This window comes from Ranitomeya variabilis, chromosome 2 (genome assembly GCF_051348905.1).
Source record: "Ranitomeya variabilis isolate aRanVar5 chromosome 2, aRanVar5.hap1, whole genome shotgun sequence".
Classification (NCBI taxonomy): Eukaryota; Metazoa; Chordata; class Amphibia; order Anura; family Dendrobatidae; genus Ranitomeya; species Ranitomeya variabilis.
The window spans coordinates 1,075,862,725-1,075,881,848 of NC_135233.1; the positions used below are offsets into that span (position 1 = coordinate 1,075,862,725).

The window sequence follows — 19,124 nt, forward strand, 5'->3', positions numbered from 1 at the left end:
TGGCGTACACACAGCAATACAGCTATCACGGAGCCTTCTAGGGCAGCCCAATGAGCTACAGCGCTGAGGGGAAAAAAAAAAAAAAATAGCTTCCACTGTTCCTGCACACCGAAGGTGGTGTTGGACAGTGGAAATCGCTGCAGCACAAGCGGTTTGGTGGTTAGTGGACCCTGCCTAACGCTCTCCCTGCTTCTGATGAAGCGGCAGCAACCTGTCCCTAAGCTCAGATCAGCAGCAGTAAGATGGCGGTCGGCGGGAACGCCCCTTTATAGCCCCTGTGACGCCGCAGACAGCAAGCCAATCACTGCAATGCCCTTCTCTAAGATGGTGGGGACCAGGATCTATGTCATCACGCTGCCCACACTCTGCGTTCACCTTCATTGGCTGAGAAATGGCGCTTTTCGCGTCATTGAAACGCGACTTTGGCGCGAAAGTCGCGTACCGCATGGCCGACAAGCACAGGGGTCGGATCGGGTTTCATGAGACGCCGACTTAGCCAAAAGTCGGCGACTTTTGAAAATGATCGACCCGTTTCGCTCAACCCTACTCATCACTAGTAGTGATGCACATGCATAAGTCTTAGTCAAAGAGTCACATGGCCGAATCAGAGAGGAAGGTGCCAAAAGGCTCCTGGAGCCAGAGCGACTTGTGAGAGATGAGATCTGGTTAAAAATATACGCACACACACACACACACACACACACACACTATAATATTATGGGTTTTTTTTTTCCCTGGGTCAATTGCATATCTGACACTCCGGTCAGGAAGTGTGCCTGACAGACACAGGTTAGAAAACCATCTATAATTTCTAATTATCTCAATTTCTGGGTTCTATAAGTAATCAGTGACCTTCATAGGGAAGTATTAAAAAGGGAGTAAGCAAAATCAGATGCAAAAAAAAAAACATTCAATAACCATTAACATAATAAAACAAACAACAAAAAGTACCCACATTTCACAACCACCACCAAATAGCATCCAGTTTTAAGGACATAACTATTGCTAAACAATAAAATTAGGAAAAAAAACTTAATCGTAAGGCACTTACAGTGGGGCAAAAAAGTATTTAGTCAGTCAGCAATAGTGCAAGTTCCACCACTTAAAAAGATGAGAGGCGTCTGTAATTTACATCATAGGTAGACCTCAACTATGGGAGACAAACTGAGAAAAAAAAATCCAGAAAATCACATTGTCTGTTTTTTTAACATTTAATTTGCATATTATGGTGGAAAATAAGTATTTGGTCAGAAACAAAATTTCATCTCAATACTTATAATACTAATATACTAATAAAATATCCTTTGTTGGCAATGACAGAGGTCAAACGTTTTCTGTAAGTCTTCACAAGGTTGCCACACACTGTTGTTGGTATGTTGGCCCATTCCTCCATGCAGATCTCCTCTAGAGCAGTGATGTTTTTAGCTTTTCGCTTGGCAACACGGACTTTCAACTCCCTCCAAAGGTTTTCTATAGGGTTGAGATCTGGAGACTGGCTAGGCCACTCCAGGACCTTGAAATGCTTCTTACGAAGCCACTCCTTCGTTCCCCTGGCGGTGTGCTTTGGATCATTGTCATGTTGAAAGACCCAGCCACATTTCATCTTCAATGCCCTTGCTGATTGGAGGAGGTTTGCTGTTGTGAAATTGGATTCTGGGCTCCCCCGGTGGCCACTTGTGGAATTGTACTTGTGTGCATCATCCCCTCTGTTCACCTGCTCCTATCAGGATGTGGGAGTCGCTATATAACCTTGCTCCTCTGTCAGTTTCATGCCGGTCAACAATGTAATCAGAAGCCTTTCTGTGCATGTTCCTGCTACTAGACAACTCCCAGCTAAGTTGGACTTTTGTCCTTGTGTGTTTTTGCATTTTGTTCCTGTTCACAGCTGCTGTTTCGTTACTGTGTCTGGAAAGCTCTTGTGAGCGGAAATTGCCACTCTGGTGTTATGAGTTAATGCTAGAGTCTTAAAGTAATTTCTGGATGGTGTTTTGATAGGGTTTTCTGCTGACCATGAAAGTGCCCTTTCTGTCTTCCTGCTATCTAGTAAGCGGACCTCGATTTTGCTAAACCTATTTTCATACTACGTTTGTCATTTCATCTAAAATCACCGCCAATATATGTGGGGGCCTCTGTCTGCCTTTTGGGAAAATTTCTCTAGAGGTGAGCCAGGACTGTCTTTTCCTCTGCTAGGATTAGGTAGTTCTCCGGCTGGCGCTGGGCATCTAGGGATAAAAAAACGTAGGCATGCTACCCGGCCACTTCTAGTTGTGCGGCAGGTTTAGTTCATGGTCAGTATAGTTTCCATCTTCCAAGAGCTAGTTCTCATATATGCTGGGCTATGTTCTCTCGCCATTGAGAATCATGACAGTTTGACCGGACCAAAAAAAAAGGGTTAAATTACTGGCTGAGAAAGGAGAGAAAAAAGAAGTCTGCTACAATTTTTTTTTTTTTTTTTCCCTCTAGTTCTGAGTGTGCTCTTAATTGAATCACTTGCTAGTCTGCCTATACTGCAGCCTTCCTCTCTTTCTCTCCTTCTAATCCTTGAATGGCTCTGTGTTCACCTGTTTCAAATGGATCTTCAGAGTGTAGCTACAGGTTTGAATAATCTCGCCACAAAGGTACAAAATTTGCAAGATTTTGTTGTTCATGCACCTATGTCTGAGCCTAGAATTCCTTTGCCTGAATTCTTCTCGGGGAATAGATCTCACTTTCAAAATTTTAAAAATAATTGCAAATTGTTTTTGTCCCTGAAGTCTCGCTCTGCCGGAGACCCTGCACAGCAGGTCAGGATTGTAATTTCCTTGCTCCGGGGCGACCCTCAAGACTGGGCTTTTGCATTGGCACCAGGGGATCCTGCGTTGCTCAATGTGGATGCGTTTTTTCTGGCCTTGGGGTTGCTTTATGACGAACCTCATTTAGAGCTTCAGGCGGAAAAGGCCTTGATGTCCTTGTCTCAGGGGCAAGATGAAGCTGAAATATACTGCCAAAAATTCCGCAAATGGTCTGTGCTTACTCAGTGGAATGAGTGCGCCCTGGCGGCGATTTTCAGAGAAGGTCTCTCTGATGCCATTAAGGATGTTATGGTGGGGTTCCCTGTGCCTGCGAGTCTGAATGAGTCCATGACGATGGCTATTCAGATCGATAGGCGTCTGCGGGAGCGCAAACCTGTGCACCATTTGGCGGTGTCTACTGAGAAAACGCCAGAAAATATGCAATGTGATAGAATTCTGTCCAGAAGCGAGCGGCAGAATTTTAGACGAAAAAATGGGTTGTGCTTCTATTGTGGTGATTCAACTCATGTTATATCAGCATGCTTTAAGTGTACTAAGAAGCCTGACAAGTCTGTTTCAATTAGCACTTTACAGTCTAAGTTTATTCTATCTGTGACCCTGATTTGTTCTTTGTCATCTATTACCGCGGACGCCTATGTCGACTCTGGCGCTGCTTTGAGTCTTATGGATTGGTCCTTTGCCAAACGCTGTGGGTATGATTTGGAGCCATTGGAGGCTCCGATACCTCTGAAAGGGATTGACTCCACCCCATTGGCTAGTAATAAACCACAATACTGGACACAAGTGACTATGCGTGTTAATCCGGATCACCAGGAGGTTATTCGCTTTCTGGTGCTGTATAATCTACATGATGTTTTGGTGCTGGGATTGCCATGGCTGCAATCTCATAACCCAGTCCTCGACTGGAGAGCTATGTCTGTGTTAAGCTGGGGATGTAAAGGAACTCATGGGGACGTACCTTTGGTTTCCATTTCATCATCTATTCCCTCTGAGATTCCTGAATTCTTGTCTGACTTTCGTGACGTTTTTGAAGAACCCAAGGTTGGTTCACTACCTCCGCACCGGGAGTGCGATTGTGCCATAGACTTGATTCCGGGTAGTAAATACCCTAAGGGTCGTTTATTTAATCTGTCTGTGCCTGAACACGCGGCTATGCGAGAATATATAAAGGAGTCCTTGGAAAAGGGACATATTCGTCCTTCGTCATCTCCCTTAGGAGCCGGTTTTTTCTTTGTGTCTAAGAAAGACGGCTCTTTGAGGCCGTGTATTGATTATCGACTTTTGAATAAAATCACGGTTAAATATCAATATCCGTTACCACTGCTTACTGATTTGTTTGCTCGTATAAAGGGGGCCAAGTGGTTCTCTAAGATTGATCTCCGTGGGGCGTATAATTTGGTGCGAATCAAGCAGGGGGATGAGTGGAAAACCGCATTTAATACGCCCGAGGGCCATTTTGAGTATTTGGTGATGCCTTTTGGTCTTTCAAATGCCCCTTCAGTCTTCCAGTCCTTTATGCATGACATTTTCCGTGATTATTTGGATAAATTTATGATTGTGTATCTGGATGATATTCTGATTTTTTCGGATGACTGGGACTCTCATGTCCAGCAGGTCAGGAGGGTTTTTCAGGTTTTGCGGTCTAATTCCTTGTGTGTGAAGGGTTCTAAGTGTGTTTTTGGGGTTCAAAAGATTTCCTTCTTGGGATACATTTTTTCCCCCTCTTCCATCGAGATGGATCCTGTCAAGGTTCAGGCTATTGGTGATTGGACGCAACCCTCTTCTCTTAAGAGTCTTCAGAAATTTTTGGGCTTTGCTAACTTTTATCGTCGATTTATTGCTGGTTTTTCTGATGTTGTAAAACCATTGACTGATTTGACTAAGAAGGGTGCTGATGTTGCTGATTGGTCCCCTGATGCTGTGGAGGCATTTCGGGAGCTCAAGCACCGCTTTTCTTCCGCCCCAGTGTTGCGTCAGCCTGATGTTGCTCTTCCTTTTCAGGTTGAGGTCGACGCTTCTGAAATCGGAGCTGGGGCGGTGTTGTCGCAGAGAAGTTCCGACTGCTCCGTGATGAGACCTTGTGCTTTTTTTTCCCGTAAATTTTTGCCCGCCGAGCGGAATTATGATATTGGGAATCGGGAGCTTTTGGCCATGAAGTGGGCTTTTGAGGAGTGGCGTCACTGGCTTGAGGGGGCCAGACATCAGGTGGTGGTATTGACTGACCACAAAAATTTAATTTACCTTGAGTCTGCCAGGCGCCTGAATCCTAGACAGGCGCGCTGGTCGTTGTTTTTCTCTCGGTTTAATTTTGTGGTGTCTTACCTACCGGGTTCTAAGAATGTTAAGGCGGATGCCCTTTCTAGGAGTTTTGAGCCTGACTCCCCTGGTAATTCTGAGCCCACAGGTATCCTTAAAGATGGAGTGATATTGTCTGCCGTTTCTCCAGACCTGCGGCGGGCCTTGCAGGAGTTTCAGGCGGATAGACCTGATCGTTGCCCACCTGGTAGACTGTTCCTGATGATTGGACCAGTAGAGTCATCTCTGAGGTTCATTCTTCTGCGTTGGCAGGTCATCCTGGAATCTTTGGTACCAGGGATTTGGTGGCAAGGTCCTTCTGGTGGCCTTCCCTGTCACGAGATGTGCGAGGCTTTGTGCAGTCTTGTGACGTTTGTGCTCGGGCCAAGCCTTGTTGTTCTCGGGCTAGTGGATTGTTGTTACCCTTGCCTATCCCGAAGAGGCCTTGGACGCACATCTCGATGGATTTTATTTCGGATCTGCCTGTTTCTCAGAAGATGTCTGTCATCTGGGTGGTGTGTGACCGTTTCTCTAAGATGGTCCATCTGGTTCCCTTGCCTAAGTTGCCTTCTTCTTCCGAGTTGGTTCCTCTGTTTTTTCAAAATGTTGTTCGTTTGCATGGTATTCCGGAGAATATCGTTTCTGACAGAGGGACCCAATTCGTGTCTAGATTTTGGCGGGCATTCTGTGCTAGGATGGGCATAGATTTGTCTTTTTCGTCTGCTTTCCATCCTCAGACTAATGGCCAGACCGAGCGGACTAATCAGACCTTGGAGACATATTTGAGGTGTTTTGTGTCTGCGGATCAGGATGATTGGGTTGCTTTTTTGCCTTTGGCGGAGTTCGCCCTCAATAATCGGGCCAGCTCTGCCACCTTGGTGTCCCCGTTTTTCTGTAATTCGGGGTTTCATCCTCGATTTTCCTCCGGTCAAGTGGAATCTTCGGATTGTCCTGGAGTGGATGCTGTGGTGGAGAGGTTGCATCAGATTTGGGGGCAGGTGGTGGACAATTTGAAGTTGTCCCAGGAGAAGACTCAGCTTTTTGCCAACCGCCGTCGTCGTGTTGGTCCTCGGCTTTGTGTTGGGGACTTGGTGTGGTTGTCTTCTCGTTTTGTCCCTATGAGGGTTTCTTCTCCTAAGTTTAAGCCTCGGTTCATCGGCCCGTACAAGATATTGGAGATTCTTAACCCTGTGTCCTTCCGTTTGGACCTCCCTGCATCCTTTTCGATTCATAATGTTTTTCATCGGTCATTGTTGCGCAGGTATGAGGTACCGGCTCTGCCTTCCGTTGAGCCTCCTGCTCCGGTGTTGGTTGAGGGTGAGTTGGAGTACGTTGTGGAAAAGATCTTGGACTCTCGTGTTTCCAGACGGAAACTCCAGTATCTGGTCAAATGGAAGGGATACGGTCAGGAGGATAATTCTTGGGTCACTGCCTCTGATGTTCATGCCTCCGATCTTGTCCGTGCCTTTCATAGGGCTCATCCTGATCGCCCTGGTGGTTCTGGTGAGGGTTCGGTGCCCCCTCCTTGAGGGGGGGGTACTGTTGTGAAATTGGATTCTGGGCTCCCCCGGTGGCCACTTGTGGAATTGTACTTGTGTGCATCATCCCCTCTGTTCACAGCTGCTGTTTCGTTACTGTGTCTGGAAAGCTCTTGTGAGCGGAAATTGCCACTCTGGTGTTATGAGTTAATGCTAGAGTCTTAAAGTAATTTCTGGATGGTGTTTTGATAGGGTTTTCTGCTGACCATGAAAGTGCCCTTTCTGTCTTCCTGCTATCTAGTAAGCGGACCTCGATTTTGCTAAACCTATTTTCATACTACGTTTGTCATTTCATCTAAAATCACCGCCAATATATGTGGGGGCCTCTGTCTGCCTTTTGGGAAAATTTCTCTAGAGGTGAGCCAGGACTGTCTTTTCCTCTGCTAGGATTAGGTAGTTCTCCGGCTGGCGCTGGGCATCTAGGGATAAAAAAACGTAGGCATGCTACCCGGCCACTTCTAGTTGTGCGGCAGGTTTAGTTCATGGTCAGTATAGTTTCCATCTTCCAAGAGCTAGTTCTCATATATGCTGGGCTATGTTCTCTCGCCATTGAGAATCATGACAGTTTGCACTCAAAATCTCACGATACATGGCCCCATTCATTCTTTCATGTACCCGGATCAGTCGTCCTGGCCCTTTTGCAGAGAAACAGCCCCAAAGCATGATGTTTCCACCACCATGCTTTACAGTAGGTATGGTGTTTGATGGATGCAACTCAGTATTCTTTTTCCTCCAAACACGACAAGTTGTGTTTCTACCAAACAGTTCCAGTTTGGTTTCATCAGACCATGGGACATTCTCCCAATACTCCTCTGGATCATCCAAATGCTCTCTAGCAAACTTCAGATGGGCCCGGACATGTACTGGCTTAAGCAGTGGGACACGTCTGGCACTGCAGGATCTGAGTCCATGGTGGCGTAGTGTGTTACTTATGGTAGGCCTTGTTACATTGGTCCCAGCTCTCTGCAGTTCATTCACTAGGTCCCCCCGCGTGGTTCTGGGATTTTTGCTCACTGTTCTTGTGATCATTCTGACCCCACGGGGTGGGATTTTGCGGGGAGCCCCAGATCGAGGGAGATTATCAGTGGTCTTGTATTTCTTCCATTTTCTAATTATTGCTCCCACTGTTGATTTCTTCACTCCAAGCTGGTTGGCTATTGCAGATTCAGTCTTCCCAGCCTGGTGCAGGGCTACAATTTTGTTTCTGGTGTCCTTTGACAGCTCTTTGGTCTTCACCATAGTGGAGTTTGGAGTCAGACTGTTTGAGGGTGTGCACATGTGTCTTTTTATACTGATAACAAGTTTAAACAGGTGCCATTACTACAGGTAATGAGTGGAGGAAAGAGGAGACTCTTAAAGAAGAAGTTACAGGTCTGTGAGAGCCAGAAATCTTGATTGTTTGTTTCTGACCAAATACTTATTTTCCACCATAAAATGCAAATTAAATGTTAAAAAAACAGACAATGTGATTTTCTGGATTTTTTTTTCTCAGTTTGTCTCCCATAGTTGAGGTCTACCTATGATGTAAATTACAGACGCCTCTCATCTTTTTAAGTGGTGGAACTTGCACTATTGCTGACTGACTAAATACTTTTTTGCCCCACTGTAGATGTTACTGGAGTCATATTCACTCAGATTCTGATTTAAAGTTCAGCAGAAGAAACACATTGGCAGAGAGAAAAGTAAGATTGGCAGATCATATCAGACATTATTACTGATTGTTTGGGTGCAATGTACTTGAGAGGCCATTTTTACGAAAATCCTCTTTTTTGCAAGAAAACCCTATTTATGTATACAAAATATCCACAAATATTGCATTAGCATTCAAAAATGAGCCAAATAAATAATTGTTATGAAAAAAACAGTACGAACATTCAAAAGTGAGAATGAGCCTGTGAGGCCATGGAGGTCACACCTACTTTCTGCAAGGACTGCGGTAAAACTGAATAGGTGCTTTCAAACAACACCTAAAGATGAGAAGGTACTGGGAGGGGCGGGATCTTCTGCCGCCTTGGAGAGGAGGGGGAAACAAAAATGTGAGAGCTGCGCCCCTCAGGCCCATTGCGCTTGACGCAGGGTTAAGAGGTTGTGTGCTCGCTGCAAGATGGGCTCATAAAATTTGATCAAACTGCATGATAAGCACCTTCAAACTCATTTCTCTCCTTATATTACTTGTCCTTGGGACTTTTTATTTTATATCTCTCTAATATCTCTTTTTCTTATGTCATTCTATGTTATATCTTTCATCTCTGCCTCATCTCTTTCTCAATTCACTCCATCTCTCTTGCTCTGCGCATCTCTTTCTCACTCTCTATTCAGGTATACAGATCATATTAACTTACAATGCATCTTATTACGTTTCCATTCAGTTAAAATTTATATAATATTAACAACACTCCTAGAAAAACAATAAAAATAAATACCTTTGATGGAGACTGTCACAACTCTGTTATCGGTGTCCCAGGATAAGGGGCTCCTTCCCTGACCCTAACACTAGGGGTGCCCGAGCTCGCCCTCTTCCCCGTGTTACTTCTGATGGTGAAGACACCAGGGCCACATACCTTGCCTTAGCTCTTGAATCCGCTCTCTGTCTGTACTCTTCCCCCACCCAGGGAAGAGTGGATTAGTATTGTAAAACATACAAATATGCTCACATATATAACAGAGGAATGGGTAGTGGAGGATGGGGTTAAACTAAGGTAGAAGAAGAAAGGGAATTATCACACACTCAAAACCTAGCAACGGTTGCAGATAAATCCACCAAATTCCTTCTACAATAATAGCCAACAGCAATCTACAGGCATGCAGCATAAGCTCGCTCTGACAATGAGTGCTAACCGGGAACCAGTTTGTTTAGGAGATAGGAGTGGCTAACAGTGCACAGCTAAGAGCCTTAAAGCTCTAGGAATTCTCAGCAAAGCAGATTAACCGCTGCACTGCTAAAATAAATTTTACACTGTTTCATATGAAGGTGAAATGCTTCTAATCAGTGCAGCAGTATGAAAAATCAGATGCTGCTGTCTTCTGGCTCCTCTCTGTCTGTTTTTGGCATTTCTTCTGGACTTCGTTGCACCATTTTTTCTTTGGGTTTTTCCTCTCTGTCATGGCAAACCCATGACATATACTTTAAGCCATTGTGTTGGGATATCCTAATGTGGTTTAAAATGTTCAAGAAGAACGATTGTTGGGTGAAATGTAACAAATAATTATTTTAGTTGAGAGCACACAATCATCACTTGGAAATAATTCTGGCACTTTTAAAATTGTTCGACAGATATTTGCTACTCCTGGATTACATCAATTATTTTTTCTCACATAGACTGTTTCCAGATTGCCTTGTCTCATTGGACATGTATTGCAACTCTAAAGTAAGGCTCATTTTTTTAGTACGTGGAATGTTACAAATTAAAAGAATTATAAATTAGGACTATAGATTTTTTCCCCAAATACTGACTGTGTCCAACTGTTTTCAATCCATATTATTGCAAACACAGTCTTAGTGACATCAACATATAAATGAATGCTAATTCGGTTGAAGCCAACAATGTAAAACAATAACCTATAGTCTTTTTATGCTTTTTTAAAATATGGTTAAACTATTATCTCTCATAGTCTTATGTGGTCAGGTAAATCTACAGGTGTGTTCTGCAGCTTCCAATAAATCCATGAGAAAGAATTAAAATTAAAGACGTATATTAAAAATTCACCTACCTAGCATTGTAGTCCATGCCATGATGGCCATGCATTTTGTAAACCATGTATGAAGGGGCAAGGAATTGATGATGACTACTGTTGTGAATTAGACTTTTTGGCTCCCTCTTGTGGTTACTAGTGATATGACTCTGGGATTTTCTTCCCTCAGTTTGCACCCAGCTGGGTCGTTAGTTAGGGGTGTTGCTATATAAACCTCCTGGAACCTTAGTCCAGTGCCTGGCATCGTTGTTATCAGACACATTCTGTTTGCTCCTATCTGCTGGTCCTGGTTCGTGCAAAATTAAGCTAAGTCCTGCTTCTTTGTTTTTTGGGTTATTTGCTTGCTCTCATTTTTGTCCAGCTTGTACTAAATGTGATTCCTGACCTTGCTGGAAGCTCTAGGGGGCTGGTGTTCTCCCCCCGGGCCGTTAGACGGTTCGGGGGTTCTTGAATTTCCAGTGTAGATATTTTTGATAGGATTTTTGCTGACCATATATGTTATCTTTCTATATTCTGCTATTAGCTAGTGGGCCTCTCTTTGCTAAATACCTAGCTCATTCTTATGTTTGTCTTTTCCTCTTACCTCACCGTTATTATTTGTTGGGGGCTTCTATCCAACTTTTGGGGTATTTTCTCTGGAGGCAAGAAAGGTCTTTCTTTTCCCTTCTAGGGTTAGGTAGTTCTCCGGCTGGCGCGAGACGTCTAGGATCAACGTAGGAACGTTCCCTGGCTGCTGGTATTTGTGGTGCTAGGATTAGATATATGGTCGGCCCAGTTACCACTGCCCTATGAGCTGGTTTTCTGTGTTTGCAGACTTAGCAATTATTCCTGAGACCCTCTGCCATTGGGGTCATAACAGACTACCCATTGTTGTATCACTGTCTGTTACGATAGTGTAGCAACACACACTGGAAAATAGGTAACACACTGAAATCTGCCACTGACCATGCCATTTCCAGTAAAGACTAAAGATACTGACCCCACAGTCTCTAATGGTTCCTGCATGAGCTGAGACAGCCCTAACCCCAAACTAGACAATGGCAACTTGGACCTATCCCACCCGAGCACTTCATGTACCTCCTAAAAAAACAGAGGACAGAGCACAGTGCAAATTACCTATAGACAGAAGAGTGTGCTGAAAAAAGAAAAGATGCCAGAGTGAGTAAAATAAACCATGAAATACAAAATAGTTAAAATACGTACAGTTAGAAAAAAAACCAACTACTTCCCAAAGAAACAAGATAAATGCATGGTAAACAATGAATAGGAATGAGATAAACCCTAGCTGCTCGTTCACTGACTGACTTAAGCAGCAGTATGGCTGTACATCCAAAAGAGACCATCCCCAGGAGGAAATTCCAGCAGGGGGAAAGTATATAAAGCGACACCTGAAAGATGATATATAAATGAGTAAATGAAAACACAAGGTACCCTAAAAAGACTGCAGCAAGGATAATAGAAACTAAGCCACCAGAGAAAAGGTGTATCTGCTGTGGTTTGGCAGTCAGAAAAGCCAACCACAAAGCACAGTCCAAAAGGTAATGCTGGTGAAGAAAAAGTAGTCATGGATAGGGTTGAGCGACTTTTACTTTTGTAGGAACGAGTCGGGTTTCGTGAAACCCGACCTTCTCAAAAGTCGGATCGTGTGAAATCGGCCGATTATTTTGAAAAGTCGGTTGGCCGGCCGAAACGCGAAACGAAACCCAATGCAAGTCAATGGGGATAACGAAAACATTTTTTTATTTATTTTTTATTTATTTTCTCTCTCTCTCTCTCTTTCTCTCCTCCGTGCAAAGCATAGGTTGTGTTGTACTGTGAAATTCGCTACATCCCAAACGGTAATCTGGCTCTGTCACTCCGCAGAAAGCAAGCCAAAAACTATGTCATCTAGATCCGTTTCGCTCAATCCTAGTCATGGATGTTTAAGGGTTGTTGGACAATTGCTCTCACGTTCTTACCCCTGAAGACACCAATCGCTTTACGTATTAGCATATAATATTATGTGAATAAGGTACTGCGGCTTTTGTAAATATTGTTTTGTGTGAATTGCAATGTATAGTATCATAAGATAATGTTCTGTAAGGAAGTTCTGCTCTGGGAAAGACAGCAGGGTCAGAAGCAGTTAATTTTTGGGACAAGCCCACAGTGGGAGACGTCAGTGTTAGGGAGATTGACTGCTTCCTGCTAGGAAGTCAGTTAGAGTTTGGAATGGGAAGTGAGCAGAGTTGCCCCTAGTGCATGGAATAGATTTTCTCATCTCTGACTAGAACAAACAAGGGAAGGCTTACATCTCATACGTGAATTATAGGTTACCTCCAGTTGCTTTATCAGAAAGGCATCAATGAAGTTCTCTTGGTGATTAACATCAAGCCGACTCTTCTGTCTGATGAAAGCTTCCATTATAAAATCATTTACCTCCGAATTATTTGCTAAAATTTTCCTATGAGCTCCCGGTAACCAACCAATTAACTTTGGATACATGTTGTACAACTGTAAAAAAACAAAAACAAAGGATGAATCACAAATAGCAAAAACAACTAAAATGAAGGCCATTGATTAGAGATATGCAACTCTCATGTATTTTATATTTGCAGAATTGCTCAAACATGGGATTCAGATTAAAATTGGCTTCAATGTATTTGGTCCAAATCAAATTTGTTACTCTTGCCACTAGGAAGGACTCGAGAGAATGAAAAAAAAAAAAAACACCACACAAACACTGGCTTTTTTTCACCTGTTTCTAAGCCTCCGCCACAGTTCCTCTTCCACTCACACCAGACCAATCATAGGTTTTAAATTAGCCTTTAAAACCAGAATAGAGGAAGAAAGGAAGACTGCAAGAAGAAGAAGGTCAAAATCAGAAGACCGACTTGGCGATCCACAGAGTTTCAGCAGTGGAGGAGGGGGCGTAAAAAATGTTAAGAAAAGATGGCCCAAAAATGCAGAACATAGCACTAAACTGGATAATATTTTGCTGGACTTACAGTCAAGGAAATAAGTATTTGATCCCTTGCTGATTTTGTAAGTTTGCCCACTGACAAAGGCATGAACCGTCTATAATTTTAAGGGTAGGTTAATTTTAACATTGAGATAGAGAAAATCAAAAACAAAACCCAGAAAATCACATTGTATAAATTATATAAATTTATTTGCATTTTGCAGTGAGAAATAAGTATTTGATCCCTCTGGCAAACAAGACTTAATACCTGTTGGCAAAACTCTTGTTGGCAAGCACAGCAGTCAGACGTTTTTGTAGTTGATGATGAGTTTTGCACACGTCAGCAGGAATTTTGGTCCACTCCTCTTTGCAGATCATCTCTAAATCATTAAGATTTTGAGGCTGTCGCTTGGAAAATCAGAGTTTCAACTCCCTCCATAAGTTTTCTATGGGACTAAAGTCCAGAGACTGGCTAGGCCACAACATGACCTTAATGTGCTTCTTTTTGAGCCACTCCTTTGTTGGGTGTTTTGGGTCATTGTGAAGACCTAGTCCTGGCGGAGGGAAGGAGATTGTCACTCAGGATTTTACGGTGAATGGCTCCATCCATTCTCCCATTGATGCGGTGAAGTAGTCCTGTGCTCTTAGCAGAGAAACACCCCCAAAGCATAATGTTTTCACCTCCATGCTTGACAGTGGGGATGGTGTTCTTTGGGTCATAGGCAACATTTCTCTTCCTCCAAACGTGGCAAGTTGAATTAATGCCAAAGCACTCAATTTTTGTCTCATCTGACCACAGCACCTTCTCCCAATTACTCATAGAATCATCCAGGTGTTCATTGGTAAACTTCAGATCGGCCTGCACATGTGCCTTCTTCAGCAGTGGGACCTTGAGGGCACTGCAGAATTTTAAATCTTTACGGCTTAATGTGTTACCAATGGTTTTCTTGGTGACTGTGGTCCCAGCTGCCTTGAGATCATTAACAAGTTCCCCAGTGTAGTTTTAGGCTGAGCTTTCACCTTCCACATGATCAAGGATACCCGAGGTAAGATTTTGCATCATGCCCCAGATTGATGTCAATTGACAGTCATTTTCTATTTCTTTCATTTTCTTACTATTGCACCAACAGTTTTCTTCTCACCCAGCACCTTACTTATGGTTTTGTAGCCCATTCCAGCTTTGTGCAGGTCTGTGATCTTGTCCCTGACATCCTTATAAAGCTCTTTGGTCTTGCCCATGTTGCAGAGGTTAGAGTCTGAGTGATTAAATGAGTCTGTGGACAGGAGTCTTTTATAAAAGTGACTTTGTAAGACAGCTGACATTAACCCCTTTACCCCCGAGGGTGGTTTGCACGTTAATGACCGGGCCAATTTTTACAATTCTGACCACTGTCCCTTTATGATGTTATAACTCTGGATCGCTTCTACGGATTCCAGTGATTCTGACACTTTTTCTCGTGCCATATTGTACATCATGATAGTGGTAATATTTCTTTGATATGACTTGCGTTATTTATGAAAAAAATCAAAATTTGGCAAAAATGTTGAAAATTTTGCAATTTTCCAACTTTTAATTTTCATGCCCTTAATTCACACAGATATGTCACACAAAATACTTAATAAGTAACATTTTCCACATGTCTACTTTACATCAGCACAATTTTGGAACAAATTTTTTTTAGTTAGGGATTTATAAAGGTTAAAAGTTGACCAGCAATTTCTCATTTTTACAACACCATTTTTGTTTTTAGGGACCACATCACATTTGAAGTCACTTTGAGGGGTCTATATGATCGAAAATACCCCAAAGTGACACCATTCTAAAAACTGCAACCATCAAGGTTTTCAAAACCACATTCAAGAAGTTTATTAACCCCTCAGGTGCTTCATAGGAATTTTTGAATGTTTAAAAAAATGAACATTTAACTTTTTTTCACAAGAAATGTAATTCAGATCCATTTCTTTTTTTCCCAAGGGTAACGGGAGAAATTGGACCCCAAAAGTTGTTGGACAATTTGTACTAAGTACACTGATACCTCATATGTGGGGGTAAACCACTGTTTGGGCCCATGGTAGAGCTCGGAAGGGAAGGAGCACCATTTTACTTTTTCAAACTAAAATTGGCTGGAATTGAGATCGGACGCCATTTTGCGCTTGGCGAACCCCTGATGTGCCTAAATATGGAAGACCCCCACAAGTGACACCATTTTGGAAACTAGACCCCCTAAGGAACTTATCTAGATGTGTGGTGAGCAGTTTGAACCCCCAAGTACTAAAGAGAAGTTTATAAGGTAGAGCCATAAAAATAAAAAATCATATTTTGTTTCACAAAATTGATCTTTTTCCCAAAAATTTTTATTTTCACAAGAATGACAGGAGAAATTGGACTCCAAAAGTTATTTTCCAATTTGTCCCAAGTATGCCGATACCCTATCTGTGGAGGAAAATCACTGTTTGGGTGCACAGCAGAGCTCAGAAGGGAATGAGCACCATTTGACTTTTTCAATGCAGAATTGGCAGGAATTCAGATCGGACGCCATGTCGCGTTTGGAGAGTCCATGATGTGCCTAAACAGTGGAAGCCCCCCAATTCTAACTCCAACCCTAACCCCAACTCACCCCTAACCCTAATCCCAGCCCTAACCATAACCCTAACCACAAACCTAACTCTAACACACCCTTAATCCTAATGCCAACCCTAACCCTAATCCCAACCCTAACCCTAAACCAAATCATTACTTTAGCCACAATATTACCCCTAACTTTAGCCCCAACCCCAACTTAAGCCCCAACCCTAACCCTGCCTTAGCCCCAACCCTAACCCTAACTTTAGCCCCATCCCTAACCCTAATGGGAAAATGGAAATAATTTTTATTTTATTATTTTTCCCTAATTAAGGGGGTGATAAAGGGGGGGTTGATTTACTATTTATAGTAGGTTTTTATATCGGGTTTTTATGTTTGGCAGCTGTCACATGCGAAAAGACGCTTTTTATTGCCAAAAATATTTTTTTGCATCACCACATTTTGAGAGCTATAATTTTTTCCATATTTTGGTCCACAGAGTCTTGTGAGGTCTTGTTTTTGCGGGACAAGGAGACTTTTTTATTGGTACCATTTTTGGGCACATGACATTTTTTAATCGCTTTTTATTACAATTTTTGGGAGGCAGAATGAACAAAAGCCAGCAATTCATGAATTTCTTTTGGGTGGGGCATTTATACCATTCCACATGTGGTAAAATTGATAAGCCAGTTTTATTCTTTGGGTCACTAGGATTACAGCAATACCTCATTTGTATCATTTTTCAATGTTTTTGGCGCTTTTATATAATAAAATTTATTTTATTTAAAAAAATAATTGTTCTTGCATCGCTATATTCTGAGAGCTATAGCATTTTTATTTTTTGCTGATGATGCGGTGTGGCAGCTCGTTTTGTGCGGGACAAGATGATGTTTTCAACATGTAAACATGCACGCAAATATAAAATACCATTTGTATTTATATCCGACTTTCTGATCAGTGTTATTCCACTTTTTGTTCGGTGGTATGATTATAAAGCATTGTTTTTTGCCTCATTTTTTATTTTTATTTCTTTACGGTGTTCACTGAAGGGGTTAACTAGTGGGGCAGTTTTATAGGTCAGGTTGTTATGGGCGCGGCGATAATAAATATGTGTACTTTTATTGTTTTTTTATTTACATAAAGAAATGTATTTATTGGAACAATATTTATTATTTTTGTCTTTATTTAAGAATTTTAAAAATACATATTTTTACACAATAATATGTTATTTTTATTTTTTTTACATTGTCCCAGGGTGGGACATCGCTGTATAAAGTCAGATCGCTGATCTGACACTTTGCACTTTTGTATTTCTTAAAATACCGAGTTGGAACTCTGTTTATGTGATACAGAGATGCAAATCTTATCAGACCCAATTGCCCAATATTAAGATTTTATAAATATAATTTTCCTCAAGTGTGCAATATAAAACAAAGAAACCAATTAATTAGAAAAAAAATGAAAAATGTGTCACCCCTGACGAAGGAAGTTTTCCGAAACGAGCGTTGGGGTGCGCGGTAACAGGACTTACCCTTAAAGGTATATTGCATTACAGATGTTACAGCATAGTGGATGGGATTTCTAGAAATCCCATGTCTACTATGTGCGCTTGTGGATCACCCGTGGACAAGGACATATGGCGTGTCTTTCAAGACTGCAGCTTGTCAATTTCTCTAGTGGAGACACCAGTCCCCTCAACAGAAATTTAATCAATAGAATATGTTGAATGTGTTAAGTCTGCATGATTTAGAATCAGATAACATACGCTGCTTCAAAAGCGCTGCTACTTGCGGAACGTGAGCACTTAGCCTTACTGTAAGGAGTCAGCATAAGAAAAATAAAGGGAGCGAATGAAAAAAAAAATCAGTTGCAGAATGGCGACAAGGCAAAGGGAGAAAAAAATATATATTCTATTACTTAACTCTTTCCAGCTAAGTTTTAAAACAGCACAGCTAAATAAAAAGTTGTCAAATCACCATTTTGCTGCATTCAAGCAAACTGAATCACCAGAACAAAAAAAAATGGGGGAGAACACAAATTTGCTCTTAATCAATTTGCTCCTTTCTAATTTTAGCTCTTTGATCTTAATGAGCCTATAAATGTTTTTTCTCTCTCCAGTTTTACCATTTGCTTTACTGCATTTACATAGCTCATCACCACAGCTACAAACAAAACAATTTGTAGTGAAAGCAACAAATATTCAAAATGCTTCAATTATCAAAACTGTTGTGACAGAGTCACTGATGAATTGATGGAGAGGAGATATGTGTCACTGCGCATGATGGCGTCAGTGATGTAAAACCAGAGTAGTTTCCTCCAGCACACTAAGTGTTGAGAGGGTGAAATTAGAGTTAGGCTATAGGCTGGTTTTAGTGGACCTCCAAAGAGGTGGTGGGAGGGGGTCCACCGTTTCTCCACATGCAGAGTCCTGACATGACCTGTGTGATGTCAAGATCATGCGATCAGTCACATGATAGAGAAGTCACAAGGTCTGAGCTTAAATGGCTGAAGGTCAGAACTTTCTGTGTTCAGTGTGGGCCTGGAGAAAGAGCACTCCAGGAAAGTGTTGCATGGACTTGTGAAGCTGAATAGTGTGTGTTCTACCAGCTGTGAGCGGGAGGAACCCCGCTAACAAAAGGACTACGTTTGTTCTGCCACCATTTTGTTTTGTTTTTCTGTTTGCCCAGAGGGCTGTATTTTTTTTTACCACACCTTGGTTTCTGCCTACAATAAACCAAAGGAAGTTCTTAAAGCCGCGGTGTACCCGTGTCTACCTCCGTGTGCAGCTGAGTGAGCCTATCTACCACACTGTCTACAAAAATAAGACATGTAAATGTCATGGCAATTTAGTGTAAATTTCATGTCACTGATGTAGAACTTACCATCGTCATTGGACTTCCCAAGAGTTTGAAGTTTTCATTGATTAAACTCATAAGTTTAAGGATGGTAGGATCTCCAAAATCATATCGTTGGCCAAGTAATATAGAGACAATAACATTGGCCACAGCCGTGTTAATGATGGTGGTATTTTCAAATGGCTTTCCTGGAAGAAGAACAGGAGTGTAAGATCATACATTGTCCTCAACAGAAAATGGCTGATTTCATGACAACAAATGAATCACTTCTTACTAAATTTTTTTTATTTGGAACAACAGTATGGGCTGAGGGGGAACTAAAGGAAAAAAATTGCCATTGTGTCTCTATTTCTGTGTCAAGATTTAGGCCCATCTATGATAGCCTAGTGGTCTTCTCCTGAATAAAACATTCTAGTGATCAGCTTTATTTGGTAAGTATTGTTTGAGGGT

At 42.1% G+C, this 19,124-nt stretch overlaps 1 protein-coding gene across 2 annotated transcripts in view; it reads right to left on the minus strand.

Annotated features, from left to right (window-relative positions):
- The window catches only part of LOC143808689 (cytochrome P450 2K4-like), a 110,464-nt gene that overhangs the window by 54,992 nt on the left and 36,348 nt on the right, over positions 1-19,124 (minus strand). For both annotated transcript variants that reach the window (XM_077291606.1, XM_077291607.1), the window contains exons 5-6: positions 18,702-18,862; positions 12,632-12,808 (exon numbers count right to left, since the gene is read on the minus strand). In XM_077291606.1, coding sequence (XP_077147721.1) covers positions 12,632-12,808; positions 18,702-18,862 — 338 coding nt within the window. The remainder of the gene's footprint in view (positions 1-12,631; positions 12,809-18,701; positions 18,863-19,124) is intronic.